Below are 21,542 nucleotides of genomic sequence, written 5' to 3'. Positions count from 1 at the left end.
AAACCATATCCAGTTGCTTGAGTAACTATTTTTGGCGTATCTTATTACCTGGATGTCTAACCTACATCGACGTACTCTACTGACAGTTTTGTTCAAATAACTACAGAAACACACCAACACAAACAAAACTCTCAAATGTCTGTTGTTTAACGTCAGGACAACACTACCTTCAACATCCACGTCAACAATCTATAAGGCCTGGCAAGGTAGTCAAAGGAACTCCAGGCACGTATCTGCAGACGTGACCCTGCCCTGCATGGTTCAGAGACTTTTTGATGGATTACAAACCGGAGAAGCTGCCGAGGCTCCAACGCAAGACTATAATTTTACCACCTCTGTTGTTTAACATTAGGACTACACTACCTTTAACATCCACATCAACAATTCGTGAGGACAGGTAAAACAACCAAAGGAACTCCAGGAACGTATTTGCAGACGTGACCCTTTCCTGCATGGTTCAGAGAGTTTCTGATGGATTACAAACTGGAGAAGCTGCCCAAGGCTGCATGGTAAGATTGATGCCAGAGTCGTGTCAGAATCACCCGGGCTCACATTTGCGTTTACACGTTGCCATGAGTGATACTGTTGGGCAATAACTTACTTCCCCCAGCTAAAAATTCAAGCAAGAAATTCGGTAACACACGGCAAAAACAGTCACTTCGCTACGGGGAAGCATTACCATTGTATGATTATAACCCTCCAACCCAACAATTTGTATTTATCAGGAGTATTTACTAAACAAGGTCAGGGGTAATAATCATAAATCACTTCCTGTAGCAAAATTCGGTGCCCTTTCATCTCGTATTTATAAACAGTCGCATCACCAGAGGGAAACCTGTATAGCTCTCCAACAGTGTACGTCAGGCATGATTTACTGAAGAGGCACATGATCTATTTTTTGCCTCTTGTCATTGAGTAGCAAATATAAAATGTGCAAATACAAATTATAGAAAAAGAATTTTAGAAAAATAAAAATAACGTCATGAAAGTATTATATTATGCCTGGTTTGATCGTACATTTGGCAGTCGTGTGTATCTATCGCTGTCGATGGGCAGCTAAGTTTCAAATACTATACTTGTGGCGTCAATACGATCGAATTGCTGATTTTATGTCATTTTCTCTTTTCCACCTTTCTCTGAACCACCCATTTCCAAATATGGGACCCTCTTCTCTGAAAAGTAGCTGACGTCACCTTTCTCGCTAATCGACCAGAGTCCCTTGACTTGAGCTTTATTGCTATACTTGTCGTCCAACTCCCGAGGCATAATCGACTTTTGGAGGTAATTGCGTGAGTGTTTCCATTGCAAAACGTGCGTAGAAACGGGCAAATGCGACGATATACACTTATCATCAAGGGACATTTTTTCTTCTGCAATGTTAGCGGAGGAATTAAGAGTCCCCAGGACTCAACATTACTCCTCAGGTTTTTAAAGAAACAAATATTCTAAGAAAGACAAAGGTAGCCCACTTTCTGAGGCTGTAGGGTCAGTTCACAGTGTAAACTGTGCCTAGAGCAAAGTATTGGAAGGTGGAGCCCATCCCTCTCCTTCCACCACCTTTCACCTCCCCAACCGAAGTAAGGTACCCATTTTTACTCATGGGGGAATAGGGAAAGCGAGCGTAGACATGGGAAATTTACTCAGTTAGATCATTAGAAAAACATTGTCATTTTTAATGCCCCAGAAGAACCCCTGCGACTACGCCCACAACTTAAGATTTTAAAGATACAATTGTTTCCATCCATATCGTAACAACCCTCAGTCTTCTACGCTTTTCTGTATGTTATCTTGGTAAAGACTAGTCCCTGGGGAGCTAGAAGAGACCCACCGACTTGGCGCCTACAACTTAGAAGATATAAAGATACAAATTTTACCATCCATATATCTTAACATCCCTCAGTCTTCAACGCTTTTCTGTATGTTATCTCGGTAAAGACTAGTTCCTGAGTATCTAGAAGAGACCCACCGACTTAGCGCCTACAACTTAGAAGATATAAAAATACAAATTTTACCATCCATATATCTTAACATCTCACAGTCTTCTACTCTTTTCTGTTTGTTATCTCGGTAAAGACTAGTCTCTGGGTAGCTAGAAGAGACCCACCGATTTAGCGCCTACAGCTTAGAAGATATAAAGATACAAATTTTACCATCCATATATCTTAACATCTCACAGTCTTCTACTCTTTTCTGTATGTTATCTCGGAGAAGGCTAGTTCCTGGGTAGCTAGAAGAGACCCACCGACTTAGCGCCTACAACTTAGAAGATATAAAGATACAAATTTTACAATCCATATATCTTAACATCTCACAGTCTTCTACTCTTTTCTGTTTGTTATCTCGCAGAAGGCTAGTTCCTGGGTAGCTAGAAGAGACCCACCGACTTAACGCCTACAACTTAGAAGATATAAAGATACAAATTTTACAATGCATATCTTAACATCTCACAGTCTTCTACACTTTCCTGTATTTTATCTCGGTGAAGGATAGTCCCCGGGTAGCTAGTGTGTGTGGGTCCCCGGGCAGCTAGTGTGTGTGGGTCCCCGGGCAGCTAGTGTGTGTGGGTCCCCGGGTAGCTAGTGTGTGTGTGGGTTCCCGGGTGGCTAGTGTGTGTGGGTCCCCGGGTGGCTAGTGTGTGTGGGCCCCCGGGTGGCTAGTGTGTGGGGGTCCCCGGGTAGCTAGTGTGTGTGGGTCCCCGGGTGGGTAGTGTGTGTGGGTCCCCGGGTAGCTAGTGTGTGTGTGTGGGTCCCCGGGTAGCTAGTGTGTGTGGGTCCCCGGGTAGCTAGTGTGTGTGGGTCCCCGGGTGGCTAGTGTGTGTGGGTCCCCGGGTGGCTAGTGTGTGTGGGTCCCCGGGTGGCTAGTGTGTGTGGGTTCCCGGGTGGCTAGTGTGTGTGGGTCCCCGGGTGGCTAGTGTGTGTGGGTCCCCGGGTGGCTAGTGTGTGTGGGTCCCCGGGTGGCTAGTGTGTGTGGGTCCCCGGGTAGCTAGTGTGTGTGGGTCCCCGGGTAGCTAGTGTGTGTGGGCGGTGTTTCAATGTAGTCAATCGGCAACCAAGCGAGTAATGGAATGGGCTGGTCAATAGTCTTTGCCGAGGTCCCCGGGGTCCCGTATGTACCAACGTTTCCATTTGGCAAAAGTCAGCAGCATTTTAACGCTGCAAAAATAAAAACCTGAAGCGGTCATCAAGATTAGAAAAACAAATATTCAAATGTCAAAAGTATGTCGAACATATGATGAAATAAGGAGTTAGGAAGAATATTATGCATATTTTGTATTGTGAATTCCCGTATGTACCAACGGTTCCCTTTGGCAAAAGTCAGTAACATTTTGACGCTGTAAGAAAAACACTGAAGCGATCAACCATGAACATTTAGAGAAACAAACATCTAGAACACACAAATGCCAAATGTTTGTATTTCTACATATGATGAAATAAGGATTTTAGGGAAAATAGTATGCACATTTTGTATCATCAATGGGGGTTATCGATGGAGATTGCTGATAAACAAAGAAACAGACAAACACATAGTATGGTCTTTTAAAATGTAGTACGCAAACATATTGGCTAGCAAATGGGCGGAAGGAATTAAACGCCAGTTATAAATTTTACATTTGGAAACGAAGTAGCGTATACGCTGTATTGAAAGTCGGAGCACAAATGCACTTCTATATCAAGACTTCTCACTGGATAACCATTGCGATTTCCAAACAGACGAGTGCTGTGAGTTTTTAAATGCATTATTCTGCGGCTCCTCGGCATATGTTCTACCGTAAATGGTATGCTACAGCGTATAGTCCCTTTTCATAAGGCCCCCATTCCACTAGACATCAATGGCACTGCGAACTCTCTGCGACCTAAATTGTATTTGTGTAACACTTGACTTCATAATGGGAATATAATGAAAAATGTAAAGGTATGACCGAGAAGACAACAAGACCACAGCATGTCCAGAGCCAAAGACACAAAAATGACCACTGGCAGTATCAAGTTCAACCACTAAGAGGCCCAAAATTAAGCCTGCCCGTCAAACCGTCAAGATAAACAAGGCCAACCCAACTACCAAACATCATCGCAATTGCACGTTTCGTTTTGGTTATATTACACCGGAATATCACACACATAGCCTGGAATCCAGCCGTGTTGTGCTCTGGTCGCTCTGCTTCCTGCCAACACGTCTGGCCTTTGTTAGGATTGGAACGATCGGCCCTTACGTCACTAATGAGTCGAAAGATAGAAGTAGTGTTCCGTTCGATTACAAACTGTAAACATGATTGTTTGTGTTCGATTTCCACCTTGGTGGTGCTAACAGCCAATCAGAAATCGCGCACATTAAGTGTGCGAATATTGAAATGCCGATCGTTCGAATGGTAACGAAGGCCAGTCGTATTGGCAGGAAGCGTACCTCAAGGGAGCGACCAAAGCACAATACGGCTGGATTCCAGGCTATCACACACACACATGTTAGGAAAATCCATACCCCCATTTTCATAGAACTGACAAAACCGACATGACAAAAATACTCCAATAAATCGTCAGTTTCCGATGAAGCACGCGCACCGCAGTTGTCCTCATTGTGCTAAAGTGGCAACCTTTATGGTAATTGATTTTCGCAGTCGTTAACAGCACGTTGTTCCCTGTCTGAGGCCGCGACATTGACTACCTTCATACAGGCCCATGTATCCGCCAGGCCCATATATCCACCATCTCCAAAACAACGGCAGGCAGATTAAGATGGAACGACTGATCGATAGTTGCCTGGTCACCATTCTCCACTGAAACTAAAAGTGGTATTGATCTAGTTTAGCTACTGGTTGTGATCCTGACAGAGAGGACAGATGCTATGTACAGTATCTTTGTTTGTTTGTTTGTTTATTCTTATTTATCCAGGGTTACATGTCGCCTTGCCGGCGTTTTTCAAAGAACCCTGGGGGGAAACCCCGTACATACATAACAACAAATGATAACAGTATAAAATCAAATACATGGTGACTCAGCAAGAATCGGCAAATGATAACGCAAATTAACTAAGACAAAATAAGGCAAATCAATTGTACACATTAATCCTAAAACAACTCGAAATCATAAGTGAAGTCAAATAAGTAATGGGAATTTGCATACCAATGTGAACAGAAAAAAAAAGACGTGACAGATTACATATCAGATCATGTGGTATTCTGTTGTGTAGATGGTTTTGAAAGTAGAGATGGATGATGCTGTTCTTAAGTGTGCAGGTAGCGAGTTCCACAAAGCTGCACCGGAAAACGAGAGAGACTTCTTCTTGTATTGTAACCGTGTTTTTGGTAGTTGAAGCCCCCCCTGTGTACTGTGCCGGGTGTGGTGTGAATGTGTGTCAGCAGATGTAGTGAACAAATGTGATATGTGTGGAGGAAACATACCGTTGAGAGCCTTGAACATGAAAACAGCCTTAGCTCTTCTGTGGTGCTGTGCTACAGGGGTCCAGCCGAGTAAGTTCAAGACAGTTTCCCGAGAAGTGTAGTGGTCGCACCCTAATATTACCCTGCCCGCCCTATATTGCAACTTTTGGAGTTTGTCGATGGCCCCTTTACCTCCCTGGTCCCATACAGTACTGCAATATTGAATGTGGGGGAGGAACAGACTAGTGTAGATTGTCAACAGCGCTTGTCTGTTTAGGTATGGCCTTAAACACTTCATGATGCCAATTATCTGCGACAGTTTCTTATTGACATGGAGAAAGTGGTCATTCCACAGTAGGGCCTTGTCTATGACAACTCCTAAGTACTTAAAAGTGCCCACTTGCTCCAGCTCTGTGTCATCTAGAATGAGCTGCAGTTGCTGGTCAGTAGCTTTGGACTTGTGTGATCCCACCAACATTGATTTGCATTTCAAAGGGTTTAGGGATAGTTTGTTAGCGACGAACCAGTGCATGAGTCGGGTGCAGTCATTCTGTAGGGTCTCCTGAATTGTCTGTATGCTGCGATGGGAGAAGTAGACAATCGTGTCATCTGCATACATAGCTACTCTACATGACTGTACACAATTAGGCAGGTCATTGATATAAACAATAAATAGGAGGGGTCCAAGAATGGACCCCTGGGGTACTCCACAGGTCACACAGGATGTATTGGATAAGATTGAGTTAACGCAGGTCCGCTACAATCTACCGGTCAGGTATGATTTGAACCAACTACAAGCCATTTCGTCGACCCCATAGGCCTTGAGTTTATCCAAAAGAATGTCGTGGTTTAGAGTGTCAAAGGCTCTGGACAGGTCGCAGAAAATCACACCTGTTTGTTGTTTTTTATCAATTGAGTCGATCCAGTCCTCAGTTACAGAATGCAAGGCAGTTTCACAGGAATGGAGCTTTCTAAAGCCTGACTGACACTGTGAGAGAAGTCGGTTCTGATTTAGATAACCGTACAGCTGGTTATGGACCACTCGTTCAAGTATTTTCGAAATACTAGACAAGATGGACACTGGGCGGTAATTACTTAACATGGTTCTGTCACCTTTTTTATGTATTGGCATGACTTTGGCCGTCTTCCACTTTTCCGGAAATTCCCCGGAGGTCAGTGACTTATTTAACAGGTTCGTAAGTGAGGGGGCAAGGACTTGTGCTCCTGTTTTTAGGAGTCTGTTATCAATGCTGCCCAGGCTGGTGGCCTTTTTTACATTCAGCTTTGTCAGTTGTTCAGTAATGGCCTCTACTGTGACAGGTGTAAAACTGAAAGAGCTGTTAGTCTCGTTCAGAAACTGTGTGGGTGAGAAGGGCGAGACAGTCCTCGAGAGTACATCACACAGGTCCTGTATGACTTTATGGAAGAAGTCGTTAAAAGTCTCTGCCATTCCTTTGCTATCAGAAATGCTCAGTCCCTCGTGCTCCAGGTAAGTGACAGTGTTATGTGTCTTGTTGGGTAGAAGTGTACGTATTGCCTTCCAAACCCCAGCCTGCCCCCCTTCTGACCCCTGAATTACTGATTGGGCTGCATGATCCCTTTTAGCCTGCCGACATAAGTAATTTACCCTGTTTTTCATAGCTTTGTAATCAGTCATGTCGGTTGGACTACCTGATCGTTTTGCTTTCTTGTACATACTGTCCCTAAGAGCAATGAGATCTCGAAGGTCGTTAGTGAGCCAAGGTGCAGGTGTACCTCTAACTTTGCATTTCTTCAAAGGGGCATGTGTGTTTGCTACACTGGTGACCATGTTCATTGTGTCAGGAAAATTTCCCCCAGTTCTTTTCTACAAACACAATGAACAGTAGACCATGATGTAACGTCCTGTCCGTAGGAAACATAACTTATGTATGTCATAAGGAAAGGAAAATGATTTCTATCCAGTTTTATCTCACTGAAGAGCTAGTCTTCCACTGTTCGTGACAGAGAGGACAGACGCTATGTACAGTGTCTACAGGTTCATTGTACTGGGGGAATTCCCCCAGCTCTTTTCTACAAGCACAATGAACAGTGGACCACGATGTAACGTGACATCCTTGGGAAAGGAAAGGAAGGTGATCTCTATTCAGTTTTAGCTCACCGAAGAGCTAGTCTTCCACTGGTCGTGACAGAGAGGATAGACGCTATGTACAGTATCTACAGGTTCATTGTATCGGGGAAATTCCCCTAGCCCCTAGCGCACAAGCACAATTAATAGTTGGCCACGTCTTACTTTAACGTCCCGTTCTAAAGACTGCAGGCCTTTTCGGTAGCGGATACAGCCGCAAGCAAGTTCCAAAGGCAGGGCCGCTAACCACTGGACTAAACACGCTACTACGACGGATTTGAGGTGTTTCACCTAACCTAGTCTGCTAAACATAGACCTGTTTCTGACAACCTGTTTTTTAGCCGACCTTTCGAGTTATCGCCGTCCAGTGAGCTTATATGTAACTGAAACCATCCCCGTAAAAAATTCTACGGCGTGCGCTTATGAAGGGGACGGGCGGGTAACGCTTCTAGCACCGTAGGAGTAACGGGGAGGTCCCGATGGAATGATTACCAGACTAGATCGATTACGACGCCGAGAAATCTATCAGACTGTAAATGGAGAACCATGATGAAACCTAGCCTCCTTCATCGGCCTCTCTGGGAAGCTTGGCAATTTTTTTTTTGGGGGGGGGGGGCGGGTTTTAGGTCGATTCGCGAATTTTTAGCCGGGAATATTATGCCGGGAAAGGAATATATGCCGGGAAAGGAATATACACCGGAAAGCTTGTACGGGCTAGGCGAAATTGGCTTCCCAGTACTTCCCAGAGAGGCCGGTGAAGGAGGCTAGATGAAACCACCGAACGTTGTGCCCCGTTCACTGCGCTAATTCCCCTTGTCATCGGCATGGTCGGCCGATCAGCAAGATCAAAGTTTGCGGATTCTCGCGTGACTTTGCGAGCATTCGCGAGAATCTCGTGATGCATGAAGATGGACTTCTGAAGCACGTCACCGGAACGTACTGCGCCTGCGCGAAAAGTATAGACATGCTAAACCTTGCTAAACCCCCGGTTTACTAAAGGGCCGCATTTAAGAAAATACGTGCGTATATAAGGGTAAAATCCCGTGTACGTTTTACATGAAACCATCTCTCTAACATATACTGTGCAACAAGCGGGATTTCAATGCAACGTTGACCAAACCAAGCCCCAAACCACAAGGGTTCGCGCAGGCGCAGTACGTTCCGGTGACGTGCTGACTTCTGATGAAAAGGCCTACAGATTTTGAAATAAGTATCTTAGTCGTTTTGAGAGATTCTTAAAGGGCGAAAACAATGGTGCACCATGAAGATACACATTAAACTAATCTTATGGAGGTCAGAGGCCAGTGTTTTTGTTGTTTTTGTTTATTTTGCAAAAAAGAGAAATACACACCATAATAATGAAAAGCAAAAGTACAACACATTAACAAACATTGAAAAAAATCGAAATAATACTATTCAACCAACGCAACACTAACAACAGGGCAAAAGCAATAATAACACTTGGCTTTTACAGTTCTTATAATCAAATGACTTATATAAATGAATAATGAGATAAGACAATGAACCTAATGCCGATCTTACAATGTCTGTTAGTGTTTATCAGGATAATCTAGTTTATGTCAGCGTAGCACCCCAGTGGGAAGGTGTTTTCCTCTTCGCTGGTTTGACGTCATCGGAGGTGTACGCTCCAGTTGCCATGGTAACGGATCAGCGGTAATGGTAATCTAATTACGAGTTTCCACAGATTCTGGACACTTAATCTACACTCCATGTAAACCCGTCGTTACAAGCGGTCATCAATCAAGGAGTGGGCCCGACGGACCGTTCGGTCCACTCGTGGGGATAGACATAGAGTTACTCCAGATGATGGCACTAGGAGGCAACCGCAGAAAACGCAATACACAATGGCATTTCAACTTAAAGAAAGCCAAACCATCAATGTGTAGCTGCAAATCTAATTCGATTTTGTCAACATTGAACTAAATATAATTTGGAATAACAAAGTGTATCCTTTACAAAATGTACATATATTACGTTTTAACTGCATCCCATCTCAATACGGTGAGGCGGTTTAAAGAACCTATATACTTATTCTAATAGCCTTTCCCGAGATTCACATCTTTCTAAAAATTCTAATAGTCCCCTTGATAGCATCTTGTTGTAAATTGGGATTGGGTCCCGGTGTGTTGAGGATTCAACTGCTCTTACGTGGGAGCTGAAATATGCTGCCGTAAGCCTGAAAAATGCTGCCAAAAGTGGTTGTCAAAACGTAAATTAGCGACTATCAAGCCTAGTTGTATTCGTGACTTATTTGCATGCAGTTCCATACCTTTCAGCGGAACCACAGGTGCTTTATGGAATAACTAGGCGGCTTTCATCAGCAAGCTGTTTTCGCTGTCTGCTTTGATTTAAGTGAGGCTGTGTTTGTGATAATTCCTGTAATCATTGTCGCAGGCGTGCCGTGGAAAACGGTCGGAAAATGTATTGGATCAGGAAGGCACAACCACATGCTCATGGAGCAAAGAATCTGCCCGTTTTGTACCTTAAATAAGGTTGAATAAGAATCCCACTGTTTTGTACGTTTATGAAGGTTAGACATCCAGGCAAGCAATATTCAAATACAATTCAATCTATACAACTGGATGTAAAACCGGATATTTACTTCCGGATGTTTCGAGTGACATCCATCACTCTTCTTCAGCGTCACTAGAATGAACTAGCAGGACAATTCCATGCAAGTACAGCTAAATAGAAAAACTGGTTTAACCACTAACTATATATATTCTTAACATGGTGCAAAAATTGATATGTACAATGGCTAGGTCCTTTGATGGTGGTATCATAGAATTACTTTCTTAGAATTCGAATTCATTCTCAATATCAGAGACACCTCTTTAGACAGCTATCAAAAGTCCTCTCACTATATGTGGCTGAATGTACAATAAAGGCTATCGTTCATTACAATCTACACTTGACTGTCTCGGTTTTTCGCCCTTATTGCAGAAGCGTTTGGTGCGAGCAAATATTGGCTGGATTAAGTGAAGTTGTGAGCTGGCCTGTAGCCAGAGATGTGAGCTGGACGCGTTCTGTTGATGCTGCCGTTTCAGCTGGATGCACAGAGACTGGGAGGAATATAAATGTGGTACAAAAGCGCGTTTCCGCTTTATGTATGTATCATGTACATGGTGAATACATCACAGCATTGGATCGTCCGTGCAGAGCCTTGACCTGCCTTGGTTCACCTTCTACTGTTCACTGCATGCCGGAGTATCGACTCGGAGACTTTCAGACTTCACGGCAATGCACTTGCACCGTTTCAGAACAAGCAGACAAGTACCAAGTAGAGAGGATAGTGTGTTGCTTGTAGAGCCAACGACCAGCTAACTTTCCACATGTAGCTAGTACTAAGACAGAAAACAAGCAACCAAGAAGGAACCAAGCAACCAGCCAAACAACTTTCCAAGCACGCAAGCAATCAATCAATTGCAAGCAAGCAAGCAAGCAAGCAAGCAACCACCCATCCAACACACCCATCCAAAAACCGACCGACCGACCGATCGACCGACCGACCGACCGACCGACCGACCGACGGACCGGCCGACCGGCCGACCGACCGATCGACCGACTGACCAACCAACTAACCAAACCAAGTTTGTCCATGCATCTACAGACGCGTAGGGCGGCGCCCATCTCCACTTCGAAGCCCTTGGGACACACATTTGTGCAAGTCACTACAGCAGGGGGCTGCCCGCCGGTAGTGATTAGTGTTTAACTATGGTAGTGTTTAACTTCCATACTCTTCCTCATTAGTGCTGAGTGCTAAGCAGAGAAAGCAGCATGTACCATTTTTAGAGTCTTTGGTATGACTTGGTCGGGGACCGAATGCAAGGCGAACACTCTTCCCACTCGGCCATTGCACCGGTTATGGCTAACCAAACCAAACCAAGCTAGACTAGAAAATCAAAACAGAGGAGAAACTGTTGAAAATGGTCTAACCTCAGGATATCAGACTTTGCCAGCCACCACAGGCGCCCGCCGTGGCTTCTCGAAACAATTCCGAACACAAATCACTTGATTCCATTCCATCTTCGCCATACGCTCTAGAGGATTCACACGGAGAACTCTCTCCTGGCATTTCCATGCGCAGGACGCTTCGCCTAGCTTTTACCTCGGGGATGAAAGCGCTCTTACTGTACGCATGATTGAAAGCAAGCTTTCTTCTACAAGTCTATAAGTGTACAATGTTGCAAAGTGCCTCTCTCTCTCTGAAGTTGTATCCAAATGGGTCTGACTTGGGAAAGCCTTTCCATTAGTTCTGTCAGTCTCGGCAGATTACGAGTATCGCTGTCTGTGGCACGGCGGTGGACACAGTCCATATCTGGGCTGGTTACTTTAGGATGGCTACTAGAAGTGTTGTTTTCATTGTTGTTGTTGACCTTGTAATGCATAGTGGCACCACGGTTCGAACTCCACAGTGACGCAAGCTTGACTCAAGTGCAGCGAGAGTGCACCTAAACGTACGAAACCTGCTCAAACACGGGACTCCCATATTTTGCTAGTGTCACATTTTCAAATCGGGGAACAGCCGGGCGGTTTTTAGGAAACGAAAATGTATACCTAGAAATAAACACGACTATTCTTTTTACGTTCTGTGCATTTTGGTGTCTTTTCTCGAAAGCTGACCCAGTTTGGAAATGTGACTTAGGAATAACGTCCCTTCCGAAACACAGATGCATCCCCAAGCGAGATGCCCTAACCAGGATTGAAACGCGTATATTCTTTGAAAATATTCCAATCTTTTAAAACTTTCATAACCCCTTTATCATGACTACTTGTCTTGTAGACATGTTCCAACTCATATATACTAGTAGAACCCGGTTCTAACCGGAGGAGATCTCACTACGACCAAATCTGATGTTCGGCAGATTCTCTATTAAAGGATGCTTTCAGCCCAGCTTGACACTTCAGAGGCAGACGGAGCAGTTTTTCCCACTTGATGGAGAGATGAGAGAGCAGGAGACGTGAGAACATGGCTTTATAAGGCGCGTAGTCTACGTCAGCGGACGTCATTCTCACTCACACGGGCTGTGGACTCTCAATAGACACTCAAGGTCGAGTTATCTAAATGAGTGAAGACCTTTCTTGTACTCTAAATAGCAATTACTCAAGCAACTGGATATGATTTTGGGAGCGGTAAGATGTGTCTGATAACCCTTGCCTCTTCCTTCATGACCTCAATGAAAAGCAAACAAACAAACAAACAAACAAACAAACAAACACCCGTCTGCAGGTGCAGCGTCTCTCAGATTCTGCATTTTTTGTTCTTCTATACGTCAGTTATGATTTTTTTATTTTCAATGGTGAAGCTAATATTAGCAGCTGCTAGAGTACTTCCCCGCTGTACTTTAAGAAAAAGATTGAAAGATCTCTTCGTTAACCGTCTGTCACCTTCTTCAGGGTAATTCTGACTAGTTCACATTGTACTACAGGACAGGTGTCGCTGCTCACAGATGCGGTCACAAAACGTTAACTATTTACATATATTAACTTGAAAGTTCATCTGTGTTGGTATAAGTCATTCTTGAAATAGTTGAACTGTAATTTCCAACACCAAAATTGGACTCACCCAAATTTTCGACTGTACAGCATCAGCCTTTGTCAAGGAATGAACAATCCACTGCTGTTGTGACGTCACGTTATGTAGATAGAACACGTGACTCAGTAAGCAGTGGATTATAGGTTGCAGGAAGTCTATGGCGCCCACCGTCTCTGTTCAGGGATGGCCGTAGAGCCCGGATGTAGATTGCTTCTTTAATCCCTCTGGCGAAAAAGTCTGGTTCTGTGTCCAAAATGTCAACTTTGTCTAGGGAGACTGAGAGATCACTTAAGACCAGGTTCCTTGAGCACAAACGCAAGAGTTCAAAAACCTCAGAAGTTTCCCAACATATACACATAGAATCGCCGGGTCATTCAGTGTCACTAGACAAAGTTGACATTTTGGACACAGAACCAGACTTTTTCGCCAGAGGGATTAAAGAAGCAATCTACATCCGGGCTCTACGGCCATCCCTGAACAGAGACGGTGGGCGCCATAGACTTCCTGCAACCTATAATCCACTGCTTACTGAGTCACGTGTTCTATCTACATAACGTGACGTCACAACAGCAGTGGATTGTTCATTCCTTGACAAAGACTGATGCTGTACAGTCGAAAATTTGGGTGAGTCCAATTTTGGTATTGGAAATTACAGTTCAACTATTTCAAGTATTTACATATATGTACAGACAGCTTAATGCAAAGAGTCTCTTTATTCAATGATGTACATGTATCAACTTTATGAAACTATTCACGGATGGAATACTTGTTTTTTTTTCCATCCCAAAAGTGCAGCGTCACTGATCAGTCAAATATTTGCAGTGAATGGCAGAACCAGCCGGAATGAAGTATTTGCAAAATTCGTGCCACATTCGGGCGGGGATTGCTCTTCATACGAGAGGCAGAATGAGTCGGAATGCCGCATGAATGATAACGAAAGAAATTCTCACTGCATTCCAGATTCCCAGGAAAATACAAAAAAAACTTTATTCAGAAGACATTCCGGCTCATTCCGATTATCGTGCGAAGGGGCCTATGAAAAGATTGAAATATCCCTGGCTTCTTTTTCCATCCCAAAAGCGCGGCCTCATTGTCCAGTGGTGAAGATAGTATTAGCAGCAAAGTCCTTCACGTAATATTGACAGATTCTTTGCTCTTTTCACTTCCCCAAGTACAGCTCCCATTGGATTCTGCATCATCTTTTCGCTATAGTTCTTCTATAGTTATAATTTCTTTATTTTCAGTGGGGAAGCTAATATTAGAAACTGCTTGGGTCCTTCACAGCTGTGACAGATTCCTAGATCTTTCACCACCTCAAAGTCCAGCGTTATTGTCCAGCCAGATGTCAGCAGTTAAGGTCCATCCATCACGATCTGTTCCTTCCCTGCTTCCCTCAGAATTGATAGTTTTAATTAAGTGATAATGAAACAACAGCCGTAACGATTTTCCGAAGAACAATAACCGCCGCAACCTTTTTTCGGTTCCAATCGATATTTACGTACGCAGAGACGCAGCCTTTTGTATGCCCAGCGCCTTGAGGCCATGTTGAGCCCATTACATGGAGGACACCGTCCGGGTACGTGATAAAAAATGTTTGCCAAAAAGCGGCTGCCTCAATTATGTGGCCAAGAAGGTTGAACGATTTACTAAGGCTAAGCACAATATGTTGTACGTATGCGGACACACAGTCTTTTGTACGCTCTGCCGTGAGGTCATGTTGAGTCCATTCTATTGATGGCATCACCCTGGAACCCCAAAGCTAGTGCTGACGGGCGAAGACAAAGAAAAAGAAACGGCTATCTTCACTGTATGGCTGAAGGTTGAAAAAATGATTAAGGTATACCGAATGATAGAATCTTCATTTTGTTCTTTCACATCTTCATCTTTGACTTGACTTTGGCATTCCACAAAATTAGTATCCGTTTTTCGATATTCTTTTGACAACTTACAGCATATACTTGCTTACTTACTTATGCAGCAGCTTTGTACGATTCACAGTATGGTGGAAAACTTTTAGGGTAATGAACGAAAATTGATGCGCGCATGGATGACATCCATATTATTGAATTAACATGGCCTAAAGTGGCTTTAGTGAACACACACACTCAGCACGCTCGCTGGCAGCAGTTTTCTGATGATTTATCCGCCGATAAGAAATCTCAGCTGTCATCTTTGCAGGAAGGCGATTACAGAGGTAATACTGAGCACAGCGGGTTGGGTATGGTGGGTATCGGCAGGACTTATCGAGCTGGAGATCTTCCAAACTCGGCAAGCTTTCGGGCAGGCAGCTATCTCACATTTTTCCAGCATAGTTGTTATCCATTTGAAGAAATTGGACCCAACATGCCGTGTAAAGGTGGTATCTCACTGCACCGGTGCGGCACTGCGGAGTTCGTTCACTGCGGCACTGTTGTGTTATTTTCGCAGATTGTTTTATAATTTACATGTAGGTATTGCGTAATAAGTAAAAGTATGACTTAGAAAACAACGGAACAAAGCGTTAGAAAATACGTTTTCTATCTCTGAAAATCTTTTGAATCCCGCAGTGCCGCACCGGTACCCCAAGTGCAGTGAGATATTCACCTTTATCTGACTGGATATCTTCCAAGGCGGCAAGCTTTCGGGGGGCTGACAGTTAACGAACACCGTTTGTTGAGTCCGAGATCTTACCGATTTCTTCAAATGGATAACATCTAGATGGGAAATTCCACCCGGAGAAATTAACGTGCTTCAAGCTTGTTGAGGAGCTAAGAAAAAACTAATTGCGAAATCATTTCACGTTTGAAGTATGATATCTTGAAAGGATCCAACGATGAATGCATCTAAATGATTTTTCTGTGATCTTACCGATTTTTCAAAGTTAATAAGATCTAGCTTAAAATTACAAAAGGCGCCATTAACGTTCTTCAAGATCTGTACTGCCCCTGTCACATTATCCACGATCTTCGGGCGTACCGATGGACGATCGGCCATATTTAAGATCGACAGACGCTTGCGCATATTTTTCACATGAAAACCGTCCCTGTCACATATAAGCCATACTTTGTACCTTGTATAATTGTTGTGCAATAAAGTTATTATTATAAGCGAGGCTCGGGCGATTGCTGCAGAATCGTCGTCCGATCGATTTTCGCGAAATGTGACAGGGCTATAGAGAGCGAGGAAAATTATTTTGTACCATGTAACGATCTACCTGGATATCTTACCTTCATCGACACACTGTATCTATATCTAGTATATCTAGAAAGTTAAGCGCAGCTTGGTTAAGCAGAAAAAGACAAGCCGTTTTCCTGGCCATAGTATCGACTGTAGATGGAATTTTAGACAAAAGATATTGTTGCTTGGCACATTTTGTACCATGTTAATGTTCTATCTGGATATCTAACCTTTATTGAGCGCTGTATCTACATGTAGTATAGCTATGAATTTGAACGCAGCTCGGTTAAGCAGAATGCAGCCACATCGTTTATCCCACCACTCTATCGACTGTGAGCGGTAGATAGAATTTTAGAGAACTTACCCAGATGCTTAGTTTATTTTTATTACCTTACAGTGTTCTATCTGGATATCCAATCTTTATTGAGCGCTGTATCTACAATTCTACATGAAGTATAGCTATAAATTTGAGCGTAGCTCGGTTTAGCAAAAAGCAGACATACCGTTTCCCCCAACCACTCAACTGTGAGCGGTAGATGGAATTTTAGACAATTTACCCAGTTGCTTAGTTTATCACCTTACAGTGTTCTATCTGTATATCTAACGTTCGGTGAGCGCTGTATCTACATGTAGTATAGCTATAAATTTGAGCGCATCTTGGTTTAGTAGAAAGCAGCCACACCGCTTTTCCCCACCCACTCTAACAACTGTAAGCGGTAGATAGAATTTTATAGAACTTACCCAGATGCTTAGTTTATTTTTATTACCTTACAGAGTTCTACTCAATCTTCATTGAGCGCTGTATCTACAATTCTACATGTAATATAGCTATAAATTTGAGGGCAGCTCGGTTTAGCAGAAAGCAGACATACCGTTTCCCCCAACCACTCAACTGTGGGCGGTAGATGGAATTTGAGAGAATTTACCCAGTTGTTTAGTTTATCACCTTACAGTGTTCTATCTGTATATCAAACCTTCATTGAGCGCTGTATCTACAATTCTAACGTTTCATGTAGTATATCTATAAATTTGAGCGCAGCTCAGTTAAGCAGAATGCACACATACCGTTTCCCCCAACCACTCAACTTTGAGCGGTAGATGGAATTTTAGAGAATTTACCCAGTTGCTTGGTTTATCACCTTACAGTGTTCTATCTGGATATGTAACCTTCGTTGAGCGCTGTATCTACAATTCTAACGTTTTATGTAGTATATCTATAAATTTGAACGCAGCTCGGTTTAGTAGAAGCCGCCACATCGCTTTTCCCACCACTCTATCGACCGTGAAAGGTAGATGGAATTTTAGATATCGCCGTGAACTTTATCTGTCCATATTGGCCCCTGTACCCCGTGAACATGTTTCAGGGCTCCTCGAAATACCACCTGCATATGCAGGTTAGTGCAGGTAAATTTGGAGTTGTACAGGTATTTCTGGTGTCTACCTGCACCTAACCTGCACTGGTCCATATACTGGGATTATACAGGTTAGTGCAGGTAAAATTAGAGCTGTGCAGGTACCTCTGGTGTCTACCTATACTGGTCCATGTATTGGGTTTTATACATAAATGGTCTATGATGTAGGTGTACGTGGATTGTTATAGTATAAAAGACATAATGGCAATGGTTTCTGAATGAGTCTAGGATTATCCATACTTCCTAGTTCTGAGTGGTGCAGGTAAAATTTGTCTGGTGCGATGTTACCTTCACCAGTGCAGTTATAAATAATATTTCGAAATCGGAGATTATTAAAAAAATAGTATTTCGAGCCCTGAAATCCAAACAGCGAGTACAGGTCGGCCCCTGCACCAAGTGAACAGTCAAATGAACATGTTTGCATGCGGAATGAGCCCGAGTTAGAACAGGCGGAGGAACATGTTTGCATGCGGAATGAGCCCGAGTTAGAACAGGCGGATGAACATGTTTGCATGCGGAATGAGCCCGAGTTAGAACAGGCGGATGAACATGTTTGCATGCGGAGTGAGCCCGAGTTAGAACAGGCGGATGAACATGTTTGCATGCGGAATGAGCCCGAGTTAGAACAGGCGGATGAACATGTTTGCATGCGGAATGAGCCCGAGTTAGAACAGGCGGATGAACATGTTTGCATGCGGAGTGAGCCCGAGTTAGAACAGGCGGATGAACATGTTTGCATGCGGAATGAGCCCGAGTTAGAACAGGCGGATGAACATGTTTGCATGCGGAATGAGCCCGAGTTAGAACAGGCGGATGAACATGTTTGCATGCGGAATGAGCCCGAGTTAGAACAGGCGGAGGAACATGTTTGCATGCGGAATGAGCCCGAGTTAGAACAGGCGGATGAACATGTTTGCATGCGGAATGAGCCCAAGTTAGAACAGGCGGAGGAACATGTTTGCATGTGGAATGAGGCCGAGTTAGAACAGGCGGATGAACATGTTTGCATGCGGAATGAGCCCGAGTTAGAACAGGCGGAGGAACATGTTTGCATGCGGAATGAGCCCGAGTTAGAACAGGCGGATGAACATGTTTGCATGCGGAATGAGCCCGAGCGAGCGGCGCGAGAGAAGCGTTGCCGCCCCAAGGTCGGGGATCCATGGCCCGTAACTCATAACGTCAGATAGAGAAACCCGCCGAGCTATGAGGCCACCATTCCACCTGACCACGATCGTTGTGCGCCCTCGCTGAGACATGAATTAGACGTGTGTAAAGCCGGGTTTACACTTGCGTATATATTTGCGTATATATTCAAGTCCGTATGACGTCCGTATGTAAAGAGTTCGTGGACTCAACCAGGCTCACCAGGTCACAAGAAAAATGATAGAAATTGGCCACTGTCGTAGAGAGAGCTTGGCGAGAGTTTAGGCCGTCGTTCTACTCGACGGCGATCGCACTGTGACCTCGCTGCGACCTGAACAACCATTGACTTCAAAAGATGAATATCATACAAAAAAATAGAAGTATGACTGAAAAGACAACAAAACATATTAAAACGTATGATACTTTTTTCCATGGCCCTGTTCTACTAGACGGCGATCGCGCTGTGACCTCGATGCGAATTGATCCTTGACGCATACTAGTACTGGGAATGTCATGCAAAATGTAATAGTATGTCTGAATAGTCAACAAAACACACAAAGCGTACAAAAGATTCGGTTTTTGATCTACGTTGAAATTCGTTGAGAGCTTGTCAGATCATTCCTACACTATACAATCAGACTGTACAACAAATCACTGACTGATGCCTAAGTGTTTTTTTTGTCTATGTACAATGTACTGTGTATGTCATGCGTACTGTGTCTAGTTGTTGTAAGAGTGACTCACATTGTAAGATCAACGGCATTCAGAGGTGCTTCTGTTAAGAATTAACTCTGTAATGTTGATTTTTTTTAATGAATAAAGAATAAAGATTGCAGCGAGATCGCCGTCCTCGTGGAATGGGCTGTGATAAAAGGAAGAAAGCGGGGTTACATAGAGCAACGGCAACGGAGCCGAGGAGTTTTCATGGCGCGCTTATTATGAAGAAGGGACGGTTTTCCCAGGCTTTAGGAAGCGCGCTTTGATGCAAGATATTTGTCCGAAGTGCTACTCCTCACGTCCCGATAGATTTTTACTTTTGTAAAAGGGACAGGAATCATATTTTTACTGCTAGTGCAAGTAAAAATGGTTCAAATAAATTTTCATTTTATCATATTCACATACATCTGTTGAGGATCTGGCAAACGCATAGTGCTAATGAAAAGGCCTCCTCATAATAAACGCAAATTCAAATATAAAACAGTATATTTTTCTGTAATAAATTCTGCGAGTGGTAAGATTCTTGTGAAGGTGTAGGTCATGTAGCTAAGGCAGGAATAAAAGCAGCGTAAATAAGCCCACCGCCTCCGTTAACCCCAAACATTAATGTACGTGCGTACGCACTGCCAATGCTCCCCTCTTAAACACAAATTCAAATATAGAACGGTATATTTTCCTCCAATAAATGCTATGAGTAGTCACGTTCTTGTGAAGGTGAAGGTTCTGTAGCTAAGACAGGAATAAAAGCAGCGTAAAAGAGCTCACTGCCTCCGTTAACCCCAAACGTTAATGTACGTGCGCACGCACTGCCAATACTCGCCTCTTAAACACAAATTCAAATATAGAACGGTATATTTTCCTCCAATAAATGCTATGAGTGGTCACGTTCTTGTGAAGGTGTAGGTTATGTAGCTAAGGCAGGAATAAAAGCAACGTAAATGAGCCCACTGCCTCCGTAAGCCACAAACGTTGCCTACGCACTGTCAATGCAGACGTCAACTGCAAATAGACTGAATGTAAAAACAGTGACGCGCAGAAACGTTTCCATATTCCGCCCGTGCGTCCCACATGAATCCTCCAGCAACATATGCGTATCGAAATGTAGCAAATGTGTGTCGACATGTGGCAAATATGAGGCGCTGCTTGTCGCCACATCAACGCGCTACGATCACGGCTGATGAAGAAGTTTTATCGACAGCGCTCTGCACCACTCCGCACATCACATACACACACACATTGAGACTGCAAGACAGAATTTTCGCAAAAACGGTTTTCTAAGACAGATCTACTCACTGTAGTTGGTGAGGGAGTCCAGAAAGCCGGCCTGGGTGGATGAAAAGAGGCCGGCGAACAGGACGACCATCAGGAGGGCTGGGTGATGTTTGCGCGCCATCCTCGCTCTCTCCTCCATCGCCATCGTTCCGCGAACGAGCCTGCCTGTCAGGTGTCACGCCGAATGATGGCCGCGTGCGAAATGATGGCCCGGGCACTTTTGGGGGTTTCCAGTATACCTAAGAGGAGAGAAGAGCGTGACACTCCTGGCGATGTTTTATCACACTCTGAGCGCACAGTATCTTTTCTATCACTGCTAATAGACCCTCAAAGCCTCTCTCTCAAAGCAGATGTTGGAATAAGGGCTCACGCTGTGAAGACTAACTCTGACCCAATACAAAACGCTTACCCTAACCCTATACCCACACTAGCACACTACCTTACACTGATTGCAGCTGCAAAGTGTCCAGACTACTGCAGCAGCAGAGTACAGTGGACAATGTACCTTACAGACAGCACCCTACAGACTGTACGTTATCTAGCCATTTTTTGGCAAGGCAAGTATTTGGTGTCACACCGGAAAGCCTCGGAAAAAGAACCAAATATGGAAGTGCGCACGCGGGCCAATCAGCGACGTGCGCTGAGCAGGGATGTAGGAACGTAAACCCTCGGCCGTGGTTCGGAATAAATGTGATGTTTTGTGCAGGCAATTTGGTTGGCATGTTACAGATGTCCAATATTAGCCCTAGAGCCGAAAACCCAATAGTCTATATCCAGGGGTGCCTAACTATTCATACGCATGTT

General features: G+C 44.0%; 1 protein-coding gene across 1 annotated transcript in view; it reads right to left on the bottom strand.

Annotated features, from left to right (window-relative positions):
- The window catches only part of LOC118423495 (enteropeptidase-like), a 43,908-nt gene extending 22,973 nt beyond the window's left edge, over nucleotides 1-20,935 (bottom strand). The window contains exon 1 of the mRNA XM_035831665.1: nucleotides 20,760-20,935. Coding sequence (XP_035687558.1) covers nucleotides 20,760-20,883 — 124 coding nt within the window. The 5' untranslated portion in view covers nucleotides 20,884-20,935. The remainder of the gene's footprint in view (nucleotides 1-20,759) is intronic.
- Between the last annotated feature and the right edge of the window lie 607 nt (nucleotides 20,936-21,542).

This window comes from Branchiostoma floridae, chromosome 9 (genome assembly GCF_000003815.2).
Source record: "Branchiostoma floridae strain S238N-H82 chromosome 9, Bfl_VNyyK, whole genome shotgun sequence".
NCBI lineage: Eukaryota > Metazoa > Chordata > Leptocardii > Amphioxiformes > Branchiostomatidae > Branchiostoma > Branchiostoma floridae.
This window is presented reverse-complemented; position numbering and strand designations above follow the sequence as displayed.